The sequence below is a fragment of the Protopterus annectens genome, chromosome 6.part0, assembly GCF_019279795.1.
Source record: "Protopterus annectens isolate FY-2018-M chromosome 6.part0, PAN1.0, whole genome shotgun sequence".
NCBI lineage: Eukaryota > Metazoa > Chordata > Ceratodontiformes > Protopteridae > Protopterus > Protopterus annectens.
In genome coordinates, this window is record NC_056737.1 from 989,107,804 (window position 1) to 989,134,552 (window position 26,749).

The following is a 26,749-nucleotide window of genomic DNA, read 5'->3' on the forward strand; positions in this document are numbered from 1 at the left end:
TATTAGACTGTTGTATGAATGTGTTTATTTTCTTTAAGTGCCAACATGGTGATGTTCATCGTGTTACACTGCTGCAGTCATCACACTTGGGTTATCCTGCCATCAGGTGGTCCCACAGTTGGCCAGAGTTCCAAAGTCTTGGTCCGGTGTCGGTTGCTGTCGCTTCTTCCCTGACGTCAGTGCGCCAGGGGTATATAAGATGCATCCGACACCATTTTCTTCAGTCTTTCTTGCCGTGCAGTGCCCAAAGCAGAAGCAGTTCTCAAGTGCCGGTCGGCTAGCTCCTGAGATTTTCGAAGTTGAATTTCAGATCCGAAGTCTTCAATAAAGCTAAGTACCACATTGGGGAAACTTTTTTCTTACCTCAGACCAATGTCAGAAAAAGTTAATAATTGTATTTCTTGTGGAAAGCAAATACCTCATAAGGACTTCCACTCTTACTGAATTCCATGCCTAGGCCCTGATCACGACGTCACTAGTTGTCGGTTTTGTGCTAGATTTAACAAACGTACTATAAAAAGGCGTTTTGATTTTGCTTTGCACTACTTTGGCCGAAGGTTCAATTATACTATGCCGTCGGATCAACCGACACCCGCATTACTGAAGAAACGCAAGGACAAGGATAAAGACAGACATCCGAGGTCCAAAACCGACGACGAAACCTCTTCTAGGCCAGTCGCCAGTTCGCCAGTTCTCAGTGAGGCACTTTCGCAGCTCCTGACACATGTGGAGACAACTAGGCCTCTGGAAACTCAAGGTATTGAGCCTATGGAAACTAATCCCTCAGATGGGTCCGGAGCCGCTGAGCAGGCATCGGCTTCTAAGAGTGTTTTCAGACCTTCACAACTTACCATTAAATCAACAGCCAAGACAAAAGTACCACCAAAGACAAAGAAACAAGTACAGCATTCTCCTGGACAAACCTCCATGCCTAAGAAACAGATGCTTAAAATGGCCGAAGACCTCATTACTCTAATCAGGGGTTCCCATCCCCCTCCTGAGAAAAGACCTAGGCAGGATACAGACTATGAGTCCTCTGATCAGGTTTCCATTTTCTCTGATTCCTCTTCTGACCAGGAGTACTCTATAAATCCCTATGAGGACTCTGATGCTGAAGAATCTATCCCTTCAGCCTCTCCTCCTGAGGATTATTCTTTTGGCAAAACTTTACATACCATGAGGGAGCATTTCCATTGGGAAAGTCAGGAATACTCAGAATCTAAGAAAAGGTTCAGAGATTTCCTTTTACTGCCTCAGCACAGGCCACTGGCTATTCCGCCTGTGCTAGATATCGTGGATGATGTGTTCCCTGAATCCAGCTTATCTCCTGATTCTTTACCCCCTGCACCAGCCAAGCCAGATAGGTACTACAGAGTCCCTGATTCTCACAAGTTTCTTTATAAAAACCCTTCTGCTGATCCAGAAACTATTTCCCAAGGTCCAAAAGGGGTTAAGGCTTCCATTGCAAAAAATCCAGTACTCTCTGACAGAGATTCCAGAGCATTGGATAGATGGGGGAAGAAAGTATACACTTCTGCAACTCTAGCAGTAAGAGCTTTAAATTGCCAGTTTCACATGCTTAAGTACCAACAATATTTAATGGCTCAATTAAAACAGAAAATGCTTGCAAGCTCAGAAGCTCCTGATTGTAAAGAAATGCAGGATTTGTTGCATGCAGTTGAACAGGTGGGAAAACATACTCTTCAATGTGGTTTTGATTCTTTAGAGGCCTCTTGTAGGGCCGCAGTTACAGGTTCAGTGATTCGAAGGCATGCTTGGTTAAAAGAACAGAGTTTACCTGATCATGTTAAGGCAAAATTATTGGATGCTCCTTTACAGCATGATACCTTGTTTGGTGTTAAGGCAGAAGAGGTGTTAAAGAAAATGGAGGATAAAGCTAAATCTATGCAAACAGTCAAGGATTTCTTACAGGTACAGCCACCTTGATTTAGCAGAAATTGACCTACAAAAAATTGGTCCTTTCCAGTGTCAGACAGGCCACAGAGAGGCAGATACAGACGCCCAAGAGGCAGATCTCAACCCCAAGGCTCAAACAGACAAAGACAGTGGGGCAACTCAACCCCAAAAGGAGGTGAGGACAAGTCTCAACCTTACAGGAAACAGTCACAATGACTTTCCCCTTCGTACGCCAAGCACTTCCCTTTTGGAAGCCCCCTTGGGGGGAAAACTAGCACTTTTTTCTCAAAACTGGCAAACAATAACCCAAGACAAATGGGTTCTGAATATTGTGTCTCAAGGTTACAGGTTCCACTTTCATACTTTACCAAGGCTAAAAGGAATGCCAGACCTGCCACAAAATCAATGGGCAGAGGCACAAAGACAAATTTCAGCCCTCATGGACATGAGAGCTATTCAAAAAGTACCACAGCAAGAACAAGGACAAGGATTTTACTCAAGACTCTTCCAGGTCCCCAGAAAGGACAAGGCCTGGAGGCCCATACTAGACCTTTCATTTCTAAATACTTACCTGGATATTCCGAATTTCAAAATGTTGACTTTACAGCAGCTTCTACCCATGCTGGGCAAGAACGCTTGGCTTGTTACTCTGGACCTCAAAGAGGCATACCTGCATGTCCCTATCAGACAAAATTGCAGAAGATACCTCAGATTCAAAGCTGGTTCAATGCACTACCAATTCTCTGCACTGCCCTTTGGCTTATTTACTGCACCCAGGGTCTTTACAAAGTGCCTGGCACCAGTAGTTGCTTTTTGCAGACAAAAAGGAATTCAAATATATCCATACCTGTTGACTGCCTCATCAAGCAGAGACAAAGGACATCCTTTTACAGCATCTGGCATTTGTAAAGAGGTCGCTAACTTCTCTAGGGTACACAGTAAATGAAAAGAAGTCAAAACTAGTGCCCTCACAGCAGATTACATTCCTGGGTGCCAACTTAAATACAACAGCCCAGATGGCTTACCTCACGCCAGACAAACAAGTTCAATTAACTCAATATTTTCAATTACTGGCAAAAAAGTCCCATCTCCCTGAAAGAAAAATTCTGCAGGCCTTGGGATTCATGGCATCCTGCATACTACTAATACCATATGCCAGACTGCATATGAGGAAAATACAATGGTACCTAAAAAGTGTTTGGACTCAACACTGTCACAGTTTAGAAGCAGTAATACCAATGATTCCCTGCCTACAACAGGAGTTTCGATGGTGGGCACAGGCATGTCACCTAAACAAGGGTCAGCCTTTCACCCTACCCACAGCCAGGCAGACACTAACAACAGATGCTTCGGATTACACCTGGGGAGCACACATGGCAGGAAAATACATTCAGGGCAAGTGGACCACAGACCAGATGCATCTACACATCAATCAAAAAGAGATGTTGGCTGTTCAAAATGCCCTAACAGCTTTCAAGGACCTTCTGCATCCAGGACAATTATTATTAAAGACAGACAACACCACAGTAATGTGGTACATAAACGAGCAAGGAGGCACTCATTCTTACCCCCTGTGCAGGCAAGCCATGACCTTGTGGGACACAGCTCTAATGTACCAAGTCCACCTGCAAGCACAATTCCTGCCAGGAAAGAGAAATACTCTGGCAGATGATCTAAGCAGAAATATCATGGACCCTCACGAATGGAAATTGAATCCACAAATATTCAGCATGGTAATGCAAAAATGGGGATGCCCAGATATAGATCTTTTTGCCTCTCCACTGAATTGCCAACTACAAAAATTCTGCACAAGGACTTATCACAAACAAGCATGGAAAGTGGATGCTCTTTTGTTCAGCTGGAAAAACCTAAAAGTTTATGCATTCCCACCTCTGCCTCTACTTTCAAAGGTACTCCTAAAAGCCAGACAAGAGAAACCACAGATGATCCTGATTGCTCCAGACTGGCCACGCCAGCACTGGTACCCTATCTTAAGGAACCTTGTTCAAGGCCCACCATGGATTTTGCCTCAAACTCCACACCTTCTGACTCAACAAAACAATCAGGTCCTGCACGGGCAGCTCAAAACCCTAAACCTGGCTGCATGGCAGATTCATTAGTCAAACAGGCAACACAGCAGTTATGGATGTCATTTTGGAGGCTAGGAGGCCTAGCACAAGGAAAGCTTACTCAGAAAAATGGAAGAGATTCTGCACCTGGAACCAGGCTCAAAGCCTTGACCCTCTTGTTCCAAACATTTCTCAGATTTTACAATACTTAACTGAGATGCTGGACAGAGGCATATCCTTCTCATCAATTAAGATCCACGCCTCTGCCATTTCAGCACATTACAACACGGATCCTCCTTTATTCTCTCATCCCTTGCTAAAGCAGTACCTCAGAGGGGCTAAAAACATAAGACCGCCCCAGAGAGCACCAACACCAACTTGGGACCTCAATTTCATTTTGGAAAAACTAACCCTGCCACCTTTTGAGCCAGCCAATACAGCCGATCTAAAATTTTTATCATGGAAAACAGCTCTGCTCCTAGCAGTAACTTCAGCACAAAGAGTCTCAGAGCTACAGGCATTAATGGCAGTGGAACCTTTTATAATTTTTCATTAGGACAGGGTTTCTCTAAGGACAAACCCTACCTTTAGCCAAAGGTGGTATCTAGTGTGACTCTTAACCAAACCATCCATTTGCCAACTTTTTATCCAAACCCCCAGAATAAAGGGGAGAAACTTCTGCATTCTTTGGCCATACACAGGCAGCTATGCTTCTACTTGGACAAAACAAAAGCTATCAGGAAAACTGAGCAACTGTTTGTAGCATATGCTGCAGGATCACAGGGCAAGGCTATCTCAAAGTAGACTATAGCCAAATGGATAGGACACTGTCTTCATTACTGCTACACACAGCATGGAAAATCAGTCCCAAAACACATTAGGCCACATTCCACCAGGGCTACAGCCACTTCAACGGCCTTTCTCAGAGGAGTACCTACCAAGGAAATTTTGGAGGCTGCAACTTGGAGTTCAGTGCACACCTTTACCAAGCATTACCACCTGCCTCTTTACTCTAAATCTAGAGCAGGATTTGCCATTGCAGTTCTGCAGGGCCTCATAGCCAATCCTAACTCCTTATAGACCAGCCACCCAACCTTAGCTTTGGGATTCTACCCAAGTGTGATGACTGCAGCAGTGTAACATGATGAACATAGTACAGTTTTGTACCTACCATAAATGTAGATGTTCGAGTGTTCACACTGCTGCAGTCCTGGTTACCCTCCCTCCATCCCCTCTGAACTGGCTGGCCTTATCTATACCTTTCTATCCTATACAACCTTTGTGGTGTATTTGCTTGTAACTGAAGGTATTGTTGTTATTTTATATGTATAACTGTTATTAGCAATATGTATTGCCTACCTACTTGGGGGCACCTGACATCTGCGGCAAGAAAAACTGAAGAAAATGGCGTTGGATGCATCTTATATACCCCTGGCGCACTGACGTCAGGGAAGAAGTGACAGCAACCAACGCCGGACCAAGACTTTGGAACTCTGGCTGACTGCGGGACCGCCTGACAGCAGGATAACCCAAGTGTGATGACTGCAGCAGTGTGAACACTCGAACATCTGCATTTATGGTAGGTACAAAACTGTACTTTTTTGTAATAATGTTTGAAGCGGGGGGGGGGGGCAGAGTGGAGGTGGTTTCAGCTGAGGTTCCACCTCTTTGGTAGCCTCATTGCTGTTCCTCCTAGCTGAAGCTTGCTGGTTGGGCTGGGAATGTAGGAGGCAATAATTTTACCTGTGACCCATTTGAGGTACTGTGAAGTCTTCAGATCCCTTGAGTGTCGTGACACCAGAAAGAGTTGTTTCCTACTATAAAAGTGTAAAATAGTCCATGGGATGACGGAATTGTCTGCATAGTCAACTTCAGTAATTTCTTGTTGTTTTTTTTTTTTTACACTACTGAGGCTTCCTTGACTCTGATACAAAGTCAAAGCTGTTACTTAGATTTAAGAATGGACATTGTAAGTCTTGTGTAAACTTTAACTGAGTTTCTTGTGTGAGATTTTATTGCTATATCTGACACTTTCATTGCAGAATGTTTTATCTTATGAAATAATCTTACACTGTTCACCCATGTTGTTATTTTCTGGTCCTCCATTAAGCTATAATGAGAGATGATTGGAGCATGTGTTGTTTTGTCAATGATGCTAGATGTCTGCTTTATGCTGTCAAGGTGTGTACTGTTTATGTCTACTTTGCACCTGGGTTATTTTTATTGGATGTCATCTTTGTAGAGGATTAATGGTGTGATTTCTTTATCATCTAATTACAAAACAGCAAAATGACTGGTTAAACTTTGTTTTTTTTTTTTTAACACATTCTTCTTGTGCCTTAACCAAAGATCTTCTAGGGATCCTTTGTAAAATATCCTTATGGTAGAAGGCTTGTTTTGAAGGTGTGTGCAACCCAGAGACAACTGATATTAGCTAATTTTGATATTCTCGATAAATAGAATGCCACTTCTTTGAAAATGTTATCCTGGAACATAAGAGGAGCTTGGGATGAGCATACCGTGGTCATGACGGGAGGACAGGTCACTACAGTTCTTTGACTTCTGACATGAAAAGCTTCCCAAAAGCAGGGCACAGTTACATAAAACAACTGTTTCCTGTGCTATATGTGTATAGATTCATAGTCCGTGAAAGAGAAGAGAATCTTCTATCCAAACATGAAAGACTACATTCTTCTCTTCCAGGTAATAAGTGGGTAACTAGGGTAGGTTTTTAGATGGTGAGCCTTATCTGGGATGGGGGTTAGTGATAATCACTGGAATCTGTTCTATCCATCATAATCCAGTCTCTTAATGTTGGGATGTGGACAAGGCCCTCCGCTCATTTGTACTGGAGAATGGATTGGTTAGGTTGAAGGAGGCAACCACAGCCCTAGTGGAAGTGTGCTACAAGAAACATCTTATGAGGGGGCACTGGTATATGATCAAGCTATAATTGAAAGAACATCCAGGTTATAGAACCCAGACAGTCCAGCACAGGAGGGCAGGAGGAATACATAGTCAAACTAGTTTGGGGGTAAAAGGTAGAAAGGGAGAACAAGACAGAAGGATGTAATAGAATAGGCATGAAAGGAGAGACAGGTGCAGCCCAAAGAGTGCAGTGCATGCAAATATCAGCACTTACAGTTATAATAGGGTACACATCAAAGAGTGCAGTGCATGCAAATATCAGCACTTACAGTTATAATAGGGTACACATCAAAGAGTAAAAAGATCTCACAGACAAACCAATTAGTACAAACTACAAGAAAACTTAGCTAAGCTAGAGATTTCACTGTGTGATACCTTAAATCTCCTGTAAGAAAGGCCCATGGGATACCTTAATGGTTATGGCCATCAGCTGGGTTTAAAGACCCTATGTTTCTAAACTCCAGCCAAACAATCCATGTATACTCTGCTGATGAGGTCATAAGAAAGCTGAAACATGCATGTTCACATCTAGTGGCATTTGGCTTTATTGGCCTGAGTGTATCCATAAAGACTTAAAAAGGAAAGAGGAAAAAGTCATGGACATTCAAAAGCCATATAGCTGACACACTTGATGTCCTTAAGGGGTCATCTGCATATATCCCATGCCTTAAAGCAGAATGTAGAGTTTCGGTTGGTTAGTACAATTTATTTATTTATTTTATTTTACATTTGTTGACTAGGATAGTCTGACTGGATACATGTGAATTTTCAGCAGAGGCCCGGGGAGAAAAGCTCCAAACATTCCACAGAATTTTGCTTCTCCCTCACCAATATAACTTAGGATTAAGAATACAATCATTGTTATTCTTGGTATTATTTTCAGGCATTGGAAAGACCTACCATGCAATGTTACATCAGCTCCATACATTTATGAATACACTCTGGTATTGTGATAATACTCACTAATGTGCCAGTTATCTCCTGAAGGAGTTTCAGAAGAGCTTTCTTTACGTATGGAATGATCCTGTTTAGAGGAGAAATTTTGCAGGAGGATCTGTTTTATGAACAAGGTTTTATACTGCTGTGCTGATGGTTCTGTACTTTGTGAGCTGAATTTTCTTATATTAGTTATTGTCTTAGGCTTACAGAAGCAGGTTTAGGGTTACATTATTTGCATATGAATGTTGTTGATTATGCGATTGTTGAAATAAGTGTGGCTTCCAAAATAAAACACAAAAAGAGAAATTTAGGATTTTTATTTACACCACATAGGTCAGATCATGTATTATAAATGTAACAGCATAGGTGAAAAATGTATACTTTGTTATTAGGCAGTAAACCTAGCACAGAACAGGTTTTCTGTATAAATTAGATCCTTATGAAATCCTCCAGTGAGTGAAACAGACAAACCATGTGACCATTAGGATGTACTGCTTACTAGGCATGTTGTGATATCTTGATAGTACTATTGCCATTGTTCTCCACTACAGTGTTTTGTACAGGCAATTCTTTCAGAAACATTATTTTACAGTGTACCGTCCCTGCCTTTTTTCTAGATGCATTTAATGAGATCTGCCCAGCTGGGCATGGTTATACCTACTCAAGATCAGATATTCAGATTTCTATGAGAGAGACAGATGAAGAAGAGATTCCACAGCACAGTGAGGAGACACAACATGGACACAGCAATAAGTGGGAGGATGACCTTTTCTCTCCCAGCACATCTGATTGGCCATCAGAACAGGAAGCAGCGAGACAAACTGCTGCTATCCCATCTGTTGATATAGGTGAGTGTATGAAGAAAGAATAATGTACACAGATGTAAAGCAATTATAGTTAATCTCTTCCTACAGTGAGTCACAAATTCCTTATATAAGTTATATATTCACAGGCAGAATCAATATGCAGTATCTTGTGTAGAGTAGCTTGAGTGTACATGCATATACAAGGCATTCTGTTACAATGGGTACGCTGAGTATGTTGCCAGACTGCTACTTTGGCATATGAACTCTGACCACAGAAAAATACATCCATCTACTTATTCCCTGACCACAACACATTGAATGCACAGTTCCAACCTTCCTGTTACTTACACAGTTGCAATATTCACCATTTTCTATGCCTATATTTAAGGTAAAAGGTTATTCCTGACATTATTTGCGTTTTACTGAAGAAATGTTTCTTTGTGTTGCTCTTGAAACTGTGTTGCAACTGTAGCAGCAGTTTTTATTATACCTACCCCATCTTAATCTTGTCCTGAGAATCCATTTTCATAGAACTGCACCATGGGGCTTTCACAATGTGAGTGTTACTTTATAGGCTATCTGTGTGATGGTGCTGTATTATCAAAAATCTTTGGTGTAATTTCCAGCACTTTATTAGTAAGGGGAGTTGACACCCCCCTTAACCCCCCCACTCCTGTCCAACTTTTGAAAGTGGGGAGGCGGTTAAGGGGTGCCACCCCCCCACTAATGGCATACTTGCTCTACTACTTAATGATCTGATTAACAATCTTCCTAGTACACTCACGTCTCTCTCATCCACAGCACTCTTCAAGAAACATCTCAAAGAACATCTGAAATTTCATTGGCTTTGTCCCTGTTCTAAACCAGACTAAACCCTACTTTTTCTCCCTTAATGCTCTTTTTTCTATACCCCTTCCTTCTAACCTTTGTCCCCTCTACAGCTTTAACCAATATAATCTAACCTTATTCTAGCCCTTGTGATTCTTGCCTCCTTCTGCTCTCTCTCTTTCTCTTTCTCAGACCTACTAATCATTACTTCAGAATTCTGAGTGTCCTTGTACTCAATTGTATTTTAAACCTTGCATAGCCTGCGAGCTATTATTCACAGAAACAATTTTTTGTTTCTCTTAAATCTTTTTTTAATTTCTTTGTATTTTAATTTAGTCATTTTTAACTATTGTAATCTTTTTTGTAATTTACTACTGCTTGGAGCTTATCTCCCTGGGCCTCTACTGAAAATGGACATGTATCCAGCTAGACTAGCCAAGCCAACAAATGTAAAATAAATAAATAAAATAAAATTAATGATGTATTTTGTGACTCAAAAACAAGGAAGGCACAGTAAAACATTGCAGTGATTGTATTTGATGGGAAAATCGATTTTATAAATTATGAAAATATCAACAGCAAAAGTAATGATTTATTTGATACAGCAGCTGACGGTATCGTAGTCTAGCAGTCTGACAAGAATTAAAAAGTTCTCGACAGCAATTAACTGTACACTTGCTGCCTATACGTGACATATTGATAATGCCAGGGTACCTTTTTTTCTGGGCTTGTATAGGCCCCAGGGCCGATAGCCTAGTACCTACCTATGAACCTATGAACCTATTTAGCTGGTTGGAACCTGATGTGGCCAAGGATTTATAACCATATAGTGAACCACCCTGAACATGAAAAAAAAGAAATAGTTGATGTAGTGTGATATTTCTTTTAGTTAAACTAGTAATTAAAAGGCATACAGACCATTCATCTAGAGTGGGTACAGTAACCATAACCGAATGGTTAATGAAATTAAAGTAGCCATAGTAATGCATTTCAGTTCATTTTTCAACAAATAACAAGGTCAGTTCATTTACTATAGATTCAGTGTCTTTCATTTTTTTTTTCATTTTAGCATATAAGCTGCTTGTCAGCATAGTATGGTAAGTAAAGTTAGAGAAAATTCTAAGCTGCTTAAGTTGATATATTTCCAAGAGGTTCAGATTGTAAATGAGACTTTTGTTTATTTTTAATATTCCACAGAGTTAGAATATTTAAAACCTGCTTTCTCCAAATAGCTGATGGCAATCTTCAGCATGAACTTAGCTCCTTCATAATGCAACAGGATCATAGGCAATAGAGCCTTTTTACGCCTAGCCATCCGTTCTCCATTTTTCCCAGTTATCAATGCCCATGGGCTAGAATGGCTTTGGTGTATGCCTGTGCCTTAGGACTTTTACAGTCTGCCCCTACCCCTGTCCATAAGGGTCACAGGAGACAAGCCAGAGGTGAATTTGCAATTTCCCATCCATTAGTCCAAATTACATTTGAATGGGCTTAAGGAAGTGTTCTGTTTCACATAATTGGGGAGTCTGTTCCTAAGAAGAGATAACCTCTGAGACACATGCCTCTCTAGGTAATATGTTTTGTTTATGTCATAGATGAGTTTTAGATCCTTAGATTGGGTAATTCTAGTGCTGTTTCAGGAATGTGTTGAGATCCATCAGGGCTAGATTGGAGAATGCCTTGTGGGTTAGGCAGAGATCGCCCATCGGTAGTCTGTAGGAGACCAAGTACAGGGAGACTACCTTGAAGCAATCTGCATAGGACCTATTATATACACCATGAATTCTTTTAGTGTGGAATCTTGAGGATGCATCAGCTGTTTTCAAATGCCTGGTCAGGTACATGCCAAAAGGTGCATTCTACTCAATTATTGGTCTAATAAGGTCTGAGTATGGTGGGACTATGATCTCCTTAGATCTGTATGCCATATCCTTACTTATGATTTGTGCAATATACAGAAGGATTGTCTCCATATCATTGATACATGGTGATCAAAGTTCAGGTGTCTGTCAACCTAAGTTCCCAGGTCCCTCTACTCTTAGGGGAGTGTTATTAGTGTTGTCATTTGCAGGGGTGGTCATCTTCCCAAAGGGTATAATTATGCATTTTCTGTATTGAATTTTTGGCCATGGTTCTGACACCAGTTATTTGTCTTTGTCAGACCTTCCTGAGGGATATCTGTATCTTTGGAGTATTCAGTCATTACATCCAGTTTACAGTTATCAATAAATCTGATAATCCGAAGGCCCTCTACCATTACTTTGCCTTCAGAGAAGTATATTTTAAACAGAAGAGGTCTCAGTACGGAGTCCTGTGGGATACCACTAGGAACAGCCCAGCTGGATTCACCCATCCTACCTTCATGTGTCCTCTCTGTGGTTTCTGTTAGGTCACATAAGGATTTATGCCTAAATTTGTGAGTTTGTCTATAGTACCAAAGTGAGGTATTATGTCAAATACTGTTACTAAGTCAAGGTAGACACTATTTACCATTTTGCCCTCATCCATGGCTCCAGTGACCTTCTTGAAGAAATCCACCGAGTTTAGTAACCATGACCTGCCCTTGATGAAACCAAACTGGGATGGGTCCAGTGTTTGAAAATTTCCTATGTCTTTTTTTATAAAGTCTATGATAATTCTTCCCATGGCCTTGCATATAAGACCAGTAAAGCTTATGAGTCTGCAGTTCCCCATGTCTGTTAATGTCCTGCCTTCGTGTAAAGGGATGACTGTTGCAGTCCTCCATTCCTTAGGGACAAAGCCTATCTGGAGGCTGTGGTTGAGTAGATATTCTACTGGGCTGACAGGTCATGTTTCAAGCTGTTTAGGAGGCTTCCTAGGGTATTACCAGGACCCGCAGATGCAGTGTTTTTAGCTCTGGAGAGTGCAGTGAGGACGAGTTCTTTCATGATTGCTGGAGAGAAATGGTGGAGGGTATTTTCTGGGCTGGGACTAGGGGTGATATGGGGTGAAACTGGAGCTAAATTTATTGGCGAGCAAATTTGCTGTATCCTCTTATTTAGTATAGGAAGTGACATTTACTATTAGTTCAGCACACTGTTGGATCTTCCCTTTAAGACTGTGTACATAACTAAAAAATGCCTTATGGTTATCCTATTGTCATCTCAAAGTTGGCTTTGGTTGACTTGATTGGTCCTCTGAGTTACTTGTTGAGACTGATGAAGGAGTTTTGTGTCTTTTGGACATAGCCCTTCCTGTTTTGAACAGGATTTTCTTTATTTTGTTGTGCAACCTATTTATACACGGAGTCCACAAAGAGGGCTTGTTTGTGGAGTTTGTCCTAAATTTATTTTGGTTTGGTACTGCTCTTTCTATGCAGTTATTTATGTGTTTGTACAGCATTTTTGTAAAGACTTCCACATAGGTCACTGTGTTCTCTTGAGTTTGGAGGGCTTGGAATTTAGATATGTCTTCACTTAATAGGAGGTAGTTAGCCTTAGAAAAGTTCTTATAGTTTCTGGGGTTTTCTGGGAGTTCAGCCTTTATATTTATTTCAGTGGTGACTGCTTTGCAATCTGACCTGACCAGTGAGGACATTATACAAGGGGGGTGCCACATTCCCTCATATTTATTAGTACCAAAGCCAGGATATTTGCACCCCTAGTAGGTGTGTAAACTAGCTGTTTTGGGGTGTTTGCATTACAAAATTGAGGAATCTTTGAGCCTGGGCATTAATGGCTCTGCATGTGTCCCAGTTTATGGTGGGATAATTGAAATCACCCCTGAATATGGTGTTGGGCTGAATTGTGAGTGACTCCATTCAAGTATGTGGTACAGTTATCCTGGGTCATAGATGGGGACCTATAACTAGCAGGGATATGGCATCGGACTTTACCTAAGGTTAGTTTGACATGGAGTAGCTCAAACATGTCATATAGTTTGGCCAGTCTTGAGGTGTGCTTACTTTTTATGTAAATTGATACACCTCCACCTATTGTCCCTTCTTGTGTGATAGCTGGACTAAATGTGTGGAAGGCATTATAGCCTTGTACTGCCAGGGTACCTTCCACTGCTTTAAATCACATCTCAGTAAATGTACAGATGTCAACACTCGCCAGGGTGATGAGTGCTTCCTAGGAGTTGCTGAGATTCCTAGCATTGAACAGTAACACCTATAGTTTATATTGCATAGAATTTACTATGTTGGGAGGTTTATCAGATTGGCATTGCCTAAAAAAGGCACTATATGAGTGGATAACGTTTTGTCCAGTATCCAAAAACCTTGTGGGACAGGTGAAGACTGTACCTGACAAAGCAGCATGGTCTTTCAGTCACAACCTCCCAAGCAGACAAATGCTGACTCTCTTAGTATGACACCAGTAACTAAGAAAATTGTCTCTCATCTGTAATACAATACACAGATGACTCTACTGTCTTGTCTATCTCCAATACTATCTCTGAACTACACACACTAACACAGAATTATTTGATCTCTGTTGAAAAATGGCTCAGAAACAATCAACTAACCTTAAGAAAACTCAGCTCCTTCTCTTTCTACCTCAGACACTCTCTCACCTTAAATCCAACTTTTCTCTTTCCTCCCTAGATGGCACCACTATCATCCCTGCCTCACACACCAAACTCCTTGGAGTAATAATTGATGACCAACGAAACTTTGACTTGCAGATACAACAGGCCATCAAAAAAAACCACCAAAAACTTGGGACTACTTTATAGGAACAAAAAATTCCTCACTACTGTCACTAAACGCACTCTTGTGCAGGTATTTCTTCTACCTAGTCTTCTATACACTTCCCCCATCCTTACCAATATCCAAACTACCTCAATGCAGAAACTGGAACTGGAACAAACATACAACAAAATTACCAGATTTATTCTAAACCAACCACTCTCTTCACATCACTACCTCTCATTAAACAAACTTCATTGGCTGGAATTTCTGCACCTTCTTCTACAATCGCAACTTCACACTACCTTTTACATACTCAACAACCCCTCTGCCTGCCCTGCTCTCGCTTCCCATGTTACTCCCTACTCCCCCCTCCCCCCCGGCCTCTCCAGAGTGCTGATCAGCATCTTCTCTCAGTTTATAAACACAAAAGGAATATTGACAAACTACTTTTCAAACACTCTGTCTCACTAAATTGGAACAAACTCCCTCTCCATATTAGATCCAACCTTTCCTTTCCATGTTTTAAAAAGGAGCTTAAATCCCACCTACTAAACTTGAAATTATGCCATTGCCTTGAACACACATAATCGTAGTCTCTACTAATGTAAAACCTGTTGCATCTCCCATTTCTCTGTTAGTAACTTCTGCTTAAAATAACCTCCTAAACCCCCAGCTCTACTATTATAGCCCTACTGTAGCCTCCTCCTTTCTCCCCCTTCCATTCTCCACACTATTTTTCCTCAGCTCTACTGCTATAGCCCCCTCCTTTCTCTCCCCCTACCATTCTCCACACTATTTATCCCCCACTTCCTATTGATGTCTATACATTGTCCTTCTTTTGAACAACAATTATCTTTTTGTTTTTACTCTCATATGTAGTAAATTTAGACCACTGCTGTCAGGGCAACCCTTAATGTTCATATTTTTTTCTTTTGTTTTTCTCTTTATAATTAATTTCGTATTTGCATTGTTTTTAATAGTTTTTGTCCTGTATGTTTATCTTTGCTTATGTTTCCTGCGGCTTTTTCCCCTTGGGTCTCCACTGAAAATGGGTTTGTTTGCAAACTCAGTTGGACTAACCCAGTTAACAAATGTGAAATAAATAAAAATAAATAAATTGCTATAGTCAATCATCTTCTGTTTATTTTGGGGTGTCATTCTTGGTGGAGGTAGACTGTTGCTCAGTCCTAGGCTCATGCCTTCCTGGGACACATAATCTGAAAGTTATATCATGTGTCTTTTCATAGAGTCCAGTGAGATATGTCTCCAGTCATTAACACTTACATGGACTATGAAAGAGTTATACTAGCATTTGTGGTTCAGTGTCCTGAGTGCATATGTGAACTAGTGAATACTTGCCCTTGATAGACAACTGACTGACTGTCTCCTTGCTCAGCCTGGTGAGGGGTGCATCAATCTATCTCACAGTGGAGTCTGCAATGACCAATATACTAGGTTGTGTGGCAGTTTGCCTTAAGAGCTTAGAGGATGAGACATTTTGAGATGTGGTTGCATGTGTCCTGGGGGTGTTGTCTTTGTAGAGTGTCTGGAAGGTTGCTGAGGGCATCTATTTGGAGATATCAGTATCTGTACATGAGAGCTTTGCCTCCAAAGACATAGTGTAATTACATCTCTCACATACTGTGTCAGTCTGCTTAAGAATAAGGTGGTTGTCAATAAACATGGTACAATTGCTACAGTGTCTCAGGATGCCCAATTTTCAATAGGCTGGCTACAGAGACAGTAGGGAACTGTACATCCATGGCTGTTGGTCCTCTATTTTATGACCCATGAGGGGTGGTGTAATTTGAGTTTGGTGTTGGGCTGAGGAGAGGTCTATGTTTGATCTAAAACAACACTATTGGAGTACTGCTTCTCAGCAGGCAATCTAGCTGCGCTACACTCAGCTAGATCGTTGCATAAACAGCAGAGGACGTTTTATATGGACAATTATAATTCTAGGTGCCTGCATCTATACAGGGCACTGCAAACCACTACTGCACAGCTCATTACATTATAGGAGATACGTTAGAGAGGAATCCCATCAGTAAACCATAAAATGCAGTATAAGTGTAGATATATATATATATATATATATATATATATATATATATATATATATATATATATATATATATATACGTAGAGAGAGAGAGAGAGGTATGGTTCAAATCCTGCAGCAATTCACAATTCTGTCACTATTTTGAGTGATACTATAAGACTAAAGTTCCCAGACTAAGTGAAATGCAAACAGTAAAAGCACAATAGAAATGTAATAAATGAGGCTCATATCCTGCAGCAATTCACAATTCTGTCAATATTGAGAGTCATGCTACAAGGCTAAGGTTCCCCAACCAAATAAAATGCAACAGTAAAAATGCAGTATAAATTTAATAAATGAGGCTCAGATCCTGCAGCAGTTATTAATCCTCTCACTATTCTGAGGTATACTAAAATAGTAGTGCCCCAAGACCAAGTAAAATGCAAACAGTAAAATTGCAGTGGAAATTAAACAAGTAAGGCTCAGAACTTGCAGCACTTCACAATTCTCCCACTACCTTGAGGGATACTGGAAGAGCAAGGCCACAGACCAAATTAAACATGCAAACATCTAATTTCTGATTAAAACAAGGAAAATGCAGAAGAAGAAAAAAACAATACACAATTCTGGTTAACAGTGAATATTGCAGTGTGCACTTGTTGAAATGGGGTTATATGAAACAAAGGCTAACTCAAAGAGTCTAATGGGAGTGCCTTATTAGTTTGAGCTGTCAGAGTCCTCTAGAAATAGCACTGGGAAGGACTTGCAAACTTTAATTTACAGTAGGGCAACCAGCAAGAAGAGCACCAAGTTTAAAAGCACAACAAGAGGTGAGAGAGTGGGTGGAGAAAAAAATCCAAAAATAAATGCAAACAGCAGTTTTAAACTTAGAGTTCTTGAAGCTGAAGAGGAAAGTAGGTGAGTACCTTAAATTAGAATACTGTTTCTCAGCTCCTGCCACTAATTAGGTAGATCTAATTCCTATTCAATGAATGCAAAAGTAATGTTTCCTAACTGACCCTAGTATACCTCTCAATCATACGGAATTCCTCTGTATTTACCGGTTTTGAGGACAAAATAATAGGGTGGCACGAATTTCCAAGTGGCCCTTTTAATTTACGTTTTTTTTAAACTAAACTTCTTTAGGAATGGTGCCCGATTGTAAAAGTGGTACAAAATCACACACACACACAAAACTATCAGCTAAGAGACACTACACAGTATTTCAAAGATGGTATCACTAAAACTAAAGTATGACGAACAACTGGCTACAGTTGATTCTCAACGCTATTATGTTAATAGAACTCTTTGCAAACTGGGGGTTCCTTTCCCAGAACAATAGCATACAACAGAAAATGATGCATCCTGCTCACATTTTGGAGCTGCAGTGTCTGTCTTGCCAGTAAATCAGAAAACTGAAAACTGGGTGGTAAATTTCGCAACCTAACATATGCAAGTTTAGCTTTCTGAAATTATTATCCAGTTGTATTCCGCACCTCAGTCACTTACATGTCATCATCACTACTGACCCTTCCCAACTGGTTCAATTGAACCCTTTCTAACCTTTGAACTTTGTACTCTGTGTAGCCTTTCTCATGCATCCTATGATCTGTCACCATGTAGAACAGGTTAAACTCTTCCTACACTCTTCTAGACAAATTTGTAATATTCTCTGAATTCTCCACAGGACACAGTTTAATAGCTCTCTTTGTCCATTACCTCCTAGCCTGCACTGCTCATCTGTTCATAGGTTCATAGTTGTTTACTAGGCTAACAACCACAAGGGACTTTTTAAGCCTAGCCATGCATTCCAAATCTCTGACAAGTTCTGATACATTTGATAAGTGTAGGCAGGGGCCTGAGAGATGAACCATATAGAGCTTACCTGTTTGCATCAAAGACATAGGTGCCAAACCAGGGATGAATTTCCAGTTTCCCATCCAATTGTCCAAGTTGCACTTGAATTGGATTAGGGAGTAACTCTGCTTCATATGGATGGGGAGCCTGTTCTATAGATGGGGTAGTCTCTGAGATACATACCTATCTCTCCAGCAGGTCCTATTTATATCATAGGCAAGGTTTAAGTCTTTAGAATGGGTAATTCTGGTACTGTTTGTTTTGTGGATTTGCAGGAGATCCATCAGAGTGGGGTCTGACAATGCCCTGTATGCCAGGCATAGATATCCCCTCAAAAGCCTGTAGGAGACAGAATACAGGGATAGGATCTTGAGGTGGTTTGCATAGGACATATTACTTATGCACTGTATTCGGTTAGTGAAGAACCTGTGCGGACATTCCAGTTCTTGGATATGCCTGGTTAGGTACATACCAAAGGGGGCATTGTACTCAGTGATAGGTCTGATGAATCCCAAATACAGTGGAACAATGACTTCCTTGGACTTAGATGCCATACCTTTGTGTATAAGTTGCGCAACATAGAATGATTTCCTCACCACTATAGACACATAGGTTCATAGGTTGATACTAGGCTATCTGCCCTAGGGCATTTATAAGCCTAGCCAGAGTGTGTTTGGCTTTCGCCACCCTTTTAGATTAGTTGACTGTGCCTCTGTATAGTATGTCACAGAAGATAGCCCTTTTGATGTTATTTACTGTGCCTCTGTCTAGTAGGGACACAGAAGAGATCCCAGGGGTAAACCTACGATCTCCCTTCCACTCGTCAAGATTTCTCTTGAAGAGGGTCATTGAGGGACTTGATGATCAAAGGCGAGATTACTGTCTGTGTGTGTCCCTAAGTCCCTGACTACTGGGCCAACTCTAAGGATTGTGTTGTCAATGTAATAGTTACCAGGGATGGATGACTTCCCAAAGGTTACTATTATGCATTTCTTAGCATTTAGTTTTAGTCCATGACTCTGACACCAGTTGTTTGTCTGTGTCAGCCCCTCCCAGAGAACATTTGTGCAGTGTGAGATTCAGTGGCAGCTCCTAATTTGCAATCATCTGCAAATTTAGTCAGCCAGAGACAACTGACATTGGCCTTGACTTCTGAGAAGTAAACGCCAAAAAAGGAGCGGTCCAAGGACTGATCCCTGAGGGACTCCACTTGTGACTGGCCTCTTTGTAGAGGTGGACTCCCCAATTCTAACTTCCTGGGTCCTATCTGTGAGTCAATTGGCTATCCACCGGGTGACATACGGGTTTGTACCTAACCGCTTGAGTTTGTCAACAATGCTCGAGTGGGGTATTGAGTCAAATACCTTGGCCAGGTGAAGGTAGGCAATGTGAATGATTTTGCCCTCATCCATTGCTTTGCCTTAGTAAGAAGCTTGAGATCCCTCATAAGATCCTCCAAAGCTAGTTACGAAAATAAAATTGCCACTGACTCTAAAAACATCCACAAAGTATACTATAGCTGTCACGAATCTCAATGGCAGCACTCGGATCTGCTCTGAGTTACAGCACAATGGCACTAAATATACAGAACCAACTGATATTGCCAACATCCTGGCAGATAGGTTCAGTGCTAACTTTACCCCCCTCTCAGCCCCTAGAGGGCCCATCTCTATACCGGAAGAATGCAAAGTTCCTGTAATCACGGCTGCACGGGTAAAAAACACACTCTCCAAAGCCAAGAACACAGCATCCATGGGACCTGACAATATCCCAGGCTGCGTTCTACATGAACTACAGAATGAACTGGCACCCCACCTAAGTACCATGTTCAATCATAGCCTCACCTCAGGCTTTGTGCCCACTGAATGGCGCACTGTGACGGTTATCCCACTCCACAAAGGGGGAGCCATGACGGACCCTGGGAACTACTGTCCCATTAGCCTAACAAGCCTGGTCTGCAAGGTCATGGAACGTATCATCAAGGAACTTATAAACAAAGACATTGGTAATCTCCAAACTTTGGATCCCACCCAGTTTGGGTTTGTAAAAGGCAGATCACATCTCCTAAACCTGATAGACTTCTTTGAAGCAGTCACCAAAGCCATAGATGAGGGTAAGGTGGATCATAGATGAGGGTAAGGCTTTCAACACCATCCCCCACTCTGGAATTATAGATAAACTCACTAAACTAGGTATAAGTCCCTATGTCACAAGATGGGTTGCCAACTGGCTCACGGACAGAACCCACACTGTGAAAGTAGCAGACTCCAAATCTGACTTCAGACCAGTGACAAGTGGAGTACCACAAGGTTCAGTCCTGGGTCCCCTTCTGTTTGGTATCTACTTCTCTGAAGTACAGGCTAACACAGAAGGTCTTTGGCTAATGAAGTTTGCAGATGACTGCAAACTAGGAGCCATAATCAAAACTCCTAACGATGTGGACATCCTACAAAAGGGCCTCACTGAGACATGTGCCTAGTGTCAAACCCTTGGCCTGAAGCTCAATGCCAAAAAGTGCATTGTCATCCCCTTTGGTAAAAATTCTGTACCCATGAACTACCACATAGGTGGTAGTCTATTTAACACCGAAAGTGTGATAAGAGACCTTGGGACACAGGTGGACAGTAGTCTCGCTTTTGAAAATCACATCGCCACAGTGGTCAGGAAATCCTTCTATATGGCACACCTCAAGGTTTCTCATCCAGAAAAAAAGAGGTCATTGTTCCCCTCTACTCATCACTCATTAGACCCATTATAGAGTACAGCACCCCTTTTGGTATGTACCTCACAAGACATCTACAACAACTGGAGAGGCCACAGAAATACCTCACAAAGAGGATTACTGGCCTAAAACAGATGCCCTATGCAGACCGTCTCAAAAAACTCCAGCTTTACTCCATCCCATATCGCCTACTCAGAGGTGATCTCTGCCTAACATACAAAGCTATGTCAAACCCAGAGCTGTTGGACATGCTCCACTTAAAAAATCCCAATCCCTCCGAGCTACACGCTGAAGGGACCTAAACCTTGTCACCACACTAAACAGAACATGCTGGAGGGATAGATTCCTGTCCCAGAGACTTCCCATACTCTGGAACAGACGACCTATCTATGTCAAACAGAGCTCCTCATTAGCGCTCTTCCAAGAAAAATCTTGATGATTGGATGGGAAATAGGAAATTCACCCCGGGGATCACTTCTGTGGCTCTGCTCGACAGGGGCACAAGAAAAACATTTTCTTGGGTGGCAAAAGCCAAGGTACTTTTTTGGCTAGGCTTATATAGGCCCTAGGGTTAATAGCCTACTACCTACCTATGAACCTTTTCAAGGAAGTCCACCAGGCTGAGTAGGCATGATCTGGCCTTGACGAAACCAAACTGGGTTGGTCCAGTGTCTGGAGGTTTACTATATCTCTATTGATCATCATGATATTTCTTTCCTTGGCTTTACATATAAGACTAGTGAGCCTTATGGGTCTGTAGTTTCCAGGGTCTGTAGATGGCCCTCCTTTGTGCAGAGGGATGACTGTTGCCTTTCTTCATTCATGAGACATGAAGCCTGTTTGGAGGCTATGATTAAATAGTAATTCCAGAGGCCCTGATAGGTAATGTTTCATGTTATTTAGAAGCATCCTTGGATATTGTCTGGGCCCATTGATGCAGTGTTCTTGGTCTTAGAGAGAGCATTAAGAACCTGTTCCCTAGTGATAGTAGGGGGTGGATTTATATTTGATGGTATTTCCTGAGAGAAGGTTGAGGGGGGGAGAGAGAGGAGTAAAGTTGGAGCTCAATTTATCAGCCAGGAGGTTTGTTATGTCTTCTGGCTCAGTATAGGTGGCTCCATTTACAATGAGCTCTGAACACAACTGTGTATTGTCTTTGAAGTTGAGGAAATAGTTAAAGAATGCTTTGTGATTGTCCTTGGCCTGGGAGGCCAAACCTCCCTCAAATTTTCCTTTGGTAGACTGTATTTGTCGTCTGAGTTGTTTGTTTAGTTTAATGAGAGTTATTTTATCCTGCTGGGTGCTGCACCTCCTAATTGTTGCCATGAGTTTCTTCCTCCTGTTATACAGCCAATTAAGTGTGTGATTCTACCAGGGTGGCTTGTTTTTTGAGTTAGTTCTGTATTTCTTCCTGGTGGGTACAGCTGCCTCTATTCAGCTATTAACATGCTTGTACAGGGTTTCTGTTAACAGTTCTGTATAGGCAGAATTGTTCTCATGGTTTATAGGGGCTTGAAATTTTGCCAGGTTCTCACTTAATAGCAGGAGGTTAGCCTTAGAATATTTCCCGAATATTCCCAGTTTAGCTGAGGGACATGTTTTATTTTTACTTCAAAGGAGACCATTTTGTGGTCTGACCTTACCAGGGAAGGCATTACAGTAGGGGGTGTGCAGCAGTCTCACATATTAGTGAGGACCAGATCCAGTGTGGTTGCACTCCTGGCTGGTGTATTGACTAGCTAGTCTAGGGAGTTTGTGTTTACAAAATCCTGGAATCTCTTTGCATGTATGCTTGCTGTCATATAGGATTCCCAGTTAATAGTGGGGAAATTAAAGTCACCCATGAGTATGTTATTCTTCCTCGCAGTTCATTACTGTGCAGACTCGTCACTCCATACTGTCGGACTTGGTTTACAAACAGTCAAGCAAAGTGTTAAGTCAGCTATTGGAAAACAATGTGCGTACACTTTGGTTTGGTTGCTCAATGCATGTAGAGGTAACGGGTGAATAAAGCCAGAATTAAGTGGCAGGAAAGGACAAAGAAGCCAATTAGTATTACTTTTACTTTGTAACAGTAATGCTTCCTTGAACTCTGTCAGATGCATGTACATAAGCCTAGATGCTGTTAAGATCATGCTGCTTTGTTTTATTAGCCAGTACTTTTCAACTTTAACTAATTATGAGGAGTGCGCCTCAGTTTGAGGGTCTGTCTTTAATATTTTTTAACAGATGTCTATAGTAAATAATTCATCCATCCACAACCCTTTTCCCATTCCTGCACATGGGGTCAGGGTGTCAAGGTTTATATCGTCAAGTGGCTAGCTCTGCCAGATAATTCTGCCACACCACCCAGTCGTATGCACAGTACCACTTAGGGCTAATTTAGAATTTGCCAAACCGGAGCCCCTGGAGAAAACCCACGCGAACACAGGGAAGACATGCAGATTCCACACAGAAGGCACCCCAGCATGAATCAGTCCAGGGAACAATCCTATCCACTTTGCCACCCATCTGTAGTAAATAATATTGAATCATATTCATCACTGGTAGTTATTAGGTGTGATCAGTAGTCTTCCACCCGTTTGACCTGCTCTTTCCCTAGTGTGTTTTCTAAGCCGAGCTCGCCAGACTTTGGTGGATGTTATACATAAAGTGCTCTATGTCATCTATGTAAATACATTTCACTTTCTGAAAAGGCACATTGTGCTGCGCCTCTCTCCATTGTCATGGCTTTTGATGATGGTCACAGGGTACTCCAGTCCTTGAATAATATCATTACAGTTACAGTTTTTTTAATTCTGTCGATTAAGTATGCCAGTGTGTAAAGTAAAGGCTGTCTTGGTTTGTGCCGATGTTCCTGGTATATTGTGCTCAGAGTGAATGATTTACATGATTCTATCATATGATCTGGTGTAACTAGAAAGAGAGAATAGAGACCTGAAAGTGCACGGCTGCTTTTTTTAACAGCTGCAGAGAAACAAACGTATGACTAAGTTTGCATTGCTACCTGAATCCCTTCCTTTAATAAACTAAGCAGGAATGCAAGCTAGTAAATGCATGTCATTTGGCACTGTGTGATCCAGGAGATCATTCAGGAGACTAACCCAAATTCCTCATTGCCCCAAAGCACTGTGTGATAGGCAGCCAAACAGTAGGCAAATGTAGGTTGAATTGTTAACAGCTCAGCGCCTTAATTCTTTGCAATAACTACCAGACAATAGTTTGGGCCCACTGGGCTCAAACTCACATCAGGGAATCATTATTAACACTACATGTGAACTTCTGGCATTTTTAAAGCGATTCTTCACTATCCCAGGAAGGTTTTGACTGAATGGCCCAGCAGGAACAAAACCTTCAGATTACAGAGGGATGAAATACCTTATCTGCAAAGAGAGAGCAGGAAGCACCAATGGTGGGGAGGTATTTTGAAATAGTAACTTTAACCAATTGTTGACATTCACACCATTGCCACTGTTGTTTGCTGTAGAGGGAGGCGGAACAATCTATGGAATACGTTGCATTTTTATTTTTAAAGAAAAAGTGTGCACATTATTGGACTAATAAAAGAGAAGGTACAAACCTGTATGTTTTAAGTAACTTATTAAAATTAGAAAATAGCCGTAATAAAAGTGCTGCAAATTGTCTTGGGAATAATTTTGTTACACAGAATGTATCAGTCATCTTGAAAAGCACCACCAGAGTAGTTCAGGCAGGTTTGGTGAATGTGGTCCTATAATGACTGTAACAGTAACCGACTTCACTGTAGGCAGTTATTTGAAGAGACACTAACCTTAAGTACTCGTTCTTGTAATTGGAGACATAAATTAGAAAACATTTCAGCATGAATTTGTAGGCTTATAGCTGCAGAGTAGTTTGTATGAATCAGCAATCTGAAGTTGTGATAGGGTTTTAATCCTGCTCTGATTATGAATACAAGATTGTGGTTTAACTTTAAATCTGTGTTGTTGCTCTAACAGCTAGTTTGAGACTATGTCTGAGCCAACTGAAAGAGATTGTTGTAAATCCGAGTTTGTTGCTTAGCTAAGTTGACTCCTTTAACTCACAGGTGCTTAAAGTGGTCTTATGCATTGCAGTACATAAGTAAAAAAAAAGTGTATGACTTTTCCATCAGTATTGGCAGGTACAAGATTAATTACACAAAATAGTAGGTGTTAATTCAGGAGATCACTTAATAATTAGAGGAACCAAATTATTTTTCTAAAAAAATGATGACTTTGGTGTTTGGAATAATTATTGCTCCTTGGGACTTCACATAAACTGTATAAACAGTGTAGCTAATCTGTAGTTATTGTGCATCTTTGATGTGTATTCCACCTGTAGAGTATGGTTGTGATTGTTTATATTTCATTATTATGTACTTTAAAACCCTGGAAGGTGGTGTATAGTGCTGCGCTGGCAACAGATTTTAAGTATTGCTCCTGTAAACTCAAATATTTGCTAGAATAACAGGTTTTGCATTATTATATATTTTCTGAGGGATATGAAGTCTGAAATGCAACTATCTACCATTATTTATTATTTATTGACTTTAGTATTCATGTTGGTATACCACAATTCCATTGGAGTGGGCAGGGTTATATGATTATATATGCAACATTTATGTGAATCAGCATCCCGATTTTTGGCCAGTTGTACCTACTTATCATGGGCCTTTGTCCAGATTTTTGATGTTTCCAGGTTGAGAGGTATGGATCCTAGCCAACAGCTTTTAAGACTTCAAGAAAAAAAATGCAGTAAAACATTTAAAATACAACAGACTGTAATGGAAATATCAAAACCTAAAATATAGCAAAATCCAAAAATCAATGCTGTCCAACAGCAGTTTTAAACTCAGAGCTCATGTAGCAAAATCACTTATTGGTTTGTGTCATCATTCTAACGGGTTTCACTGGCTGCGCTATTTGTTTTCTTTTTTTTTTCTTTCTTTCCGTTTTATTAACATGCTCCTTCAAAGCTTGCCCACTATCATCAGGTTGTTTTGTGCAACGCTTTTTTCTCCTTCCTGTCTGCCCATGATCAATGTTTCCAAAACTCAACATGCCCGTTCATTCCTGTGTGTGAGAGCCAGTCATGGGAAGCCTTCATCTAAACAGCCATCAGGATTTTTCTCTGACAGTAAACCCTCCCCCAACAACTGATAAGCATGCTCACAGATGGAACAGCCTGGCAGTGCCTTCCCCTGTCAATGTATATGATTATGTATGCCCTCCAGGAAGTAACTGTGCAAAGAAACCTTACATGTCCCCCGTGAGGCTACAGCACAAACACACCTTGCAAATCTTCCATGAAGGTCACTATATGTACAGACTCTGGCATAGCCAAACACATTACCTAAGCCCATAATCTGAATTCTGTCATCGCTCTGTCCACTAGCTGTTGATATTGCAGTTGGACAGACCACCTCAGGCATTAGGCACTCACCCCTATCCTCCCTCATTTTCTCCTATAGCCCTGATGTCACTAGTCATTCCCTGCCAGTTTGGCTCAGAGTTAGGGCATTATCCTGCTGTGTAACAGAGTTGACAATTTTCAGACTTGCACTATCATTTTCAAGATCCACAATAACTTAAAAGAGGTTTCAGTCACCTCAATATTTTGCTCAAACTTATAGCGTGGCAGTCTCCGGATGGAAGCATGTGCTTACTTAGTGCATGCAATGCACTACAATTAGGGCAGTGTATAATTCCCTTAAGTAACCACCAGTTTAGCTTCTGTTTTTATATAAAATTAATGTAGAATGGATTGTAACTAAGTGGGCATGGAGTAGCATCTTCTAACTAGGTTTTAAACAAAATTAAATTTCAGCATGATTTTATTTTTGCATGTGTTTTGTAAAAGAAAATGTTTTTTAACAGTATTTTTATCTATGAAACTAATATGAGGAAGTATCCTGCTGAAGATGTTTAGAGGTCTGTAAAAGCTATAACATTGCTGATAATAACATCTGCAAGATATTTGCATAAACTA

At 41.0% G+C, this 26,749-nt stretch overlaps 1 protein-coding gene across 1 annotated transcript in view; it reads left to right on the forward strand.

The window, feature by feature from the left end:
* Positions 1 to 26,749, forward strand: part of LTBP2 (latent transforming growth factor beta binding protein 2) — a 3,457,946-nt gene that overhangs the window by 2,218,960 nt on the left and 1,212,237 nt on the right. The window contains exon 12 of the mRNA XM_044074624.1: positions 8,471 to 8,701. Within this exon, the coding sequence (XP_043930559.1) occupies positions 8,471 to 8,701 (231 nt within the window). The remainder of the gene's footprint in view (positions 1 to 8,470; positions 8,702 to 26,749) is intronic.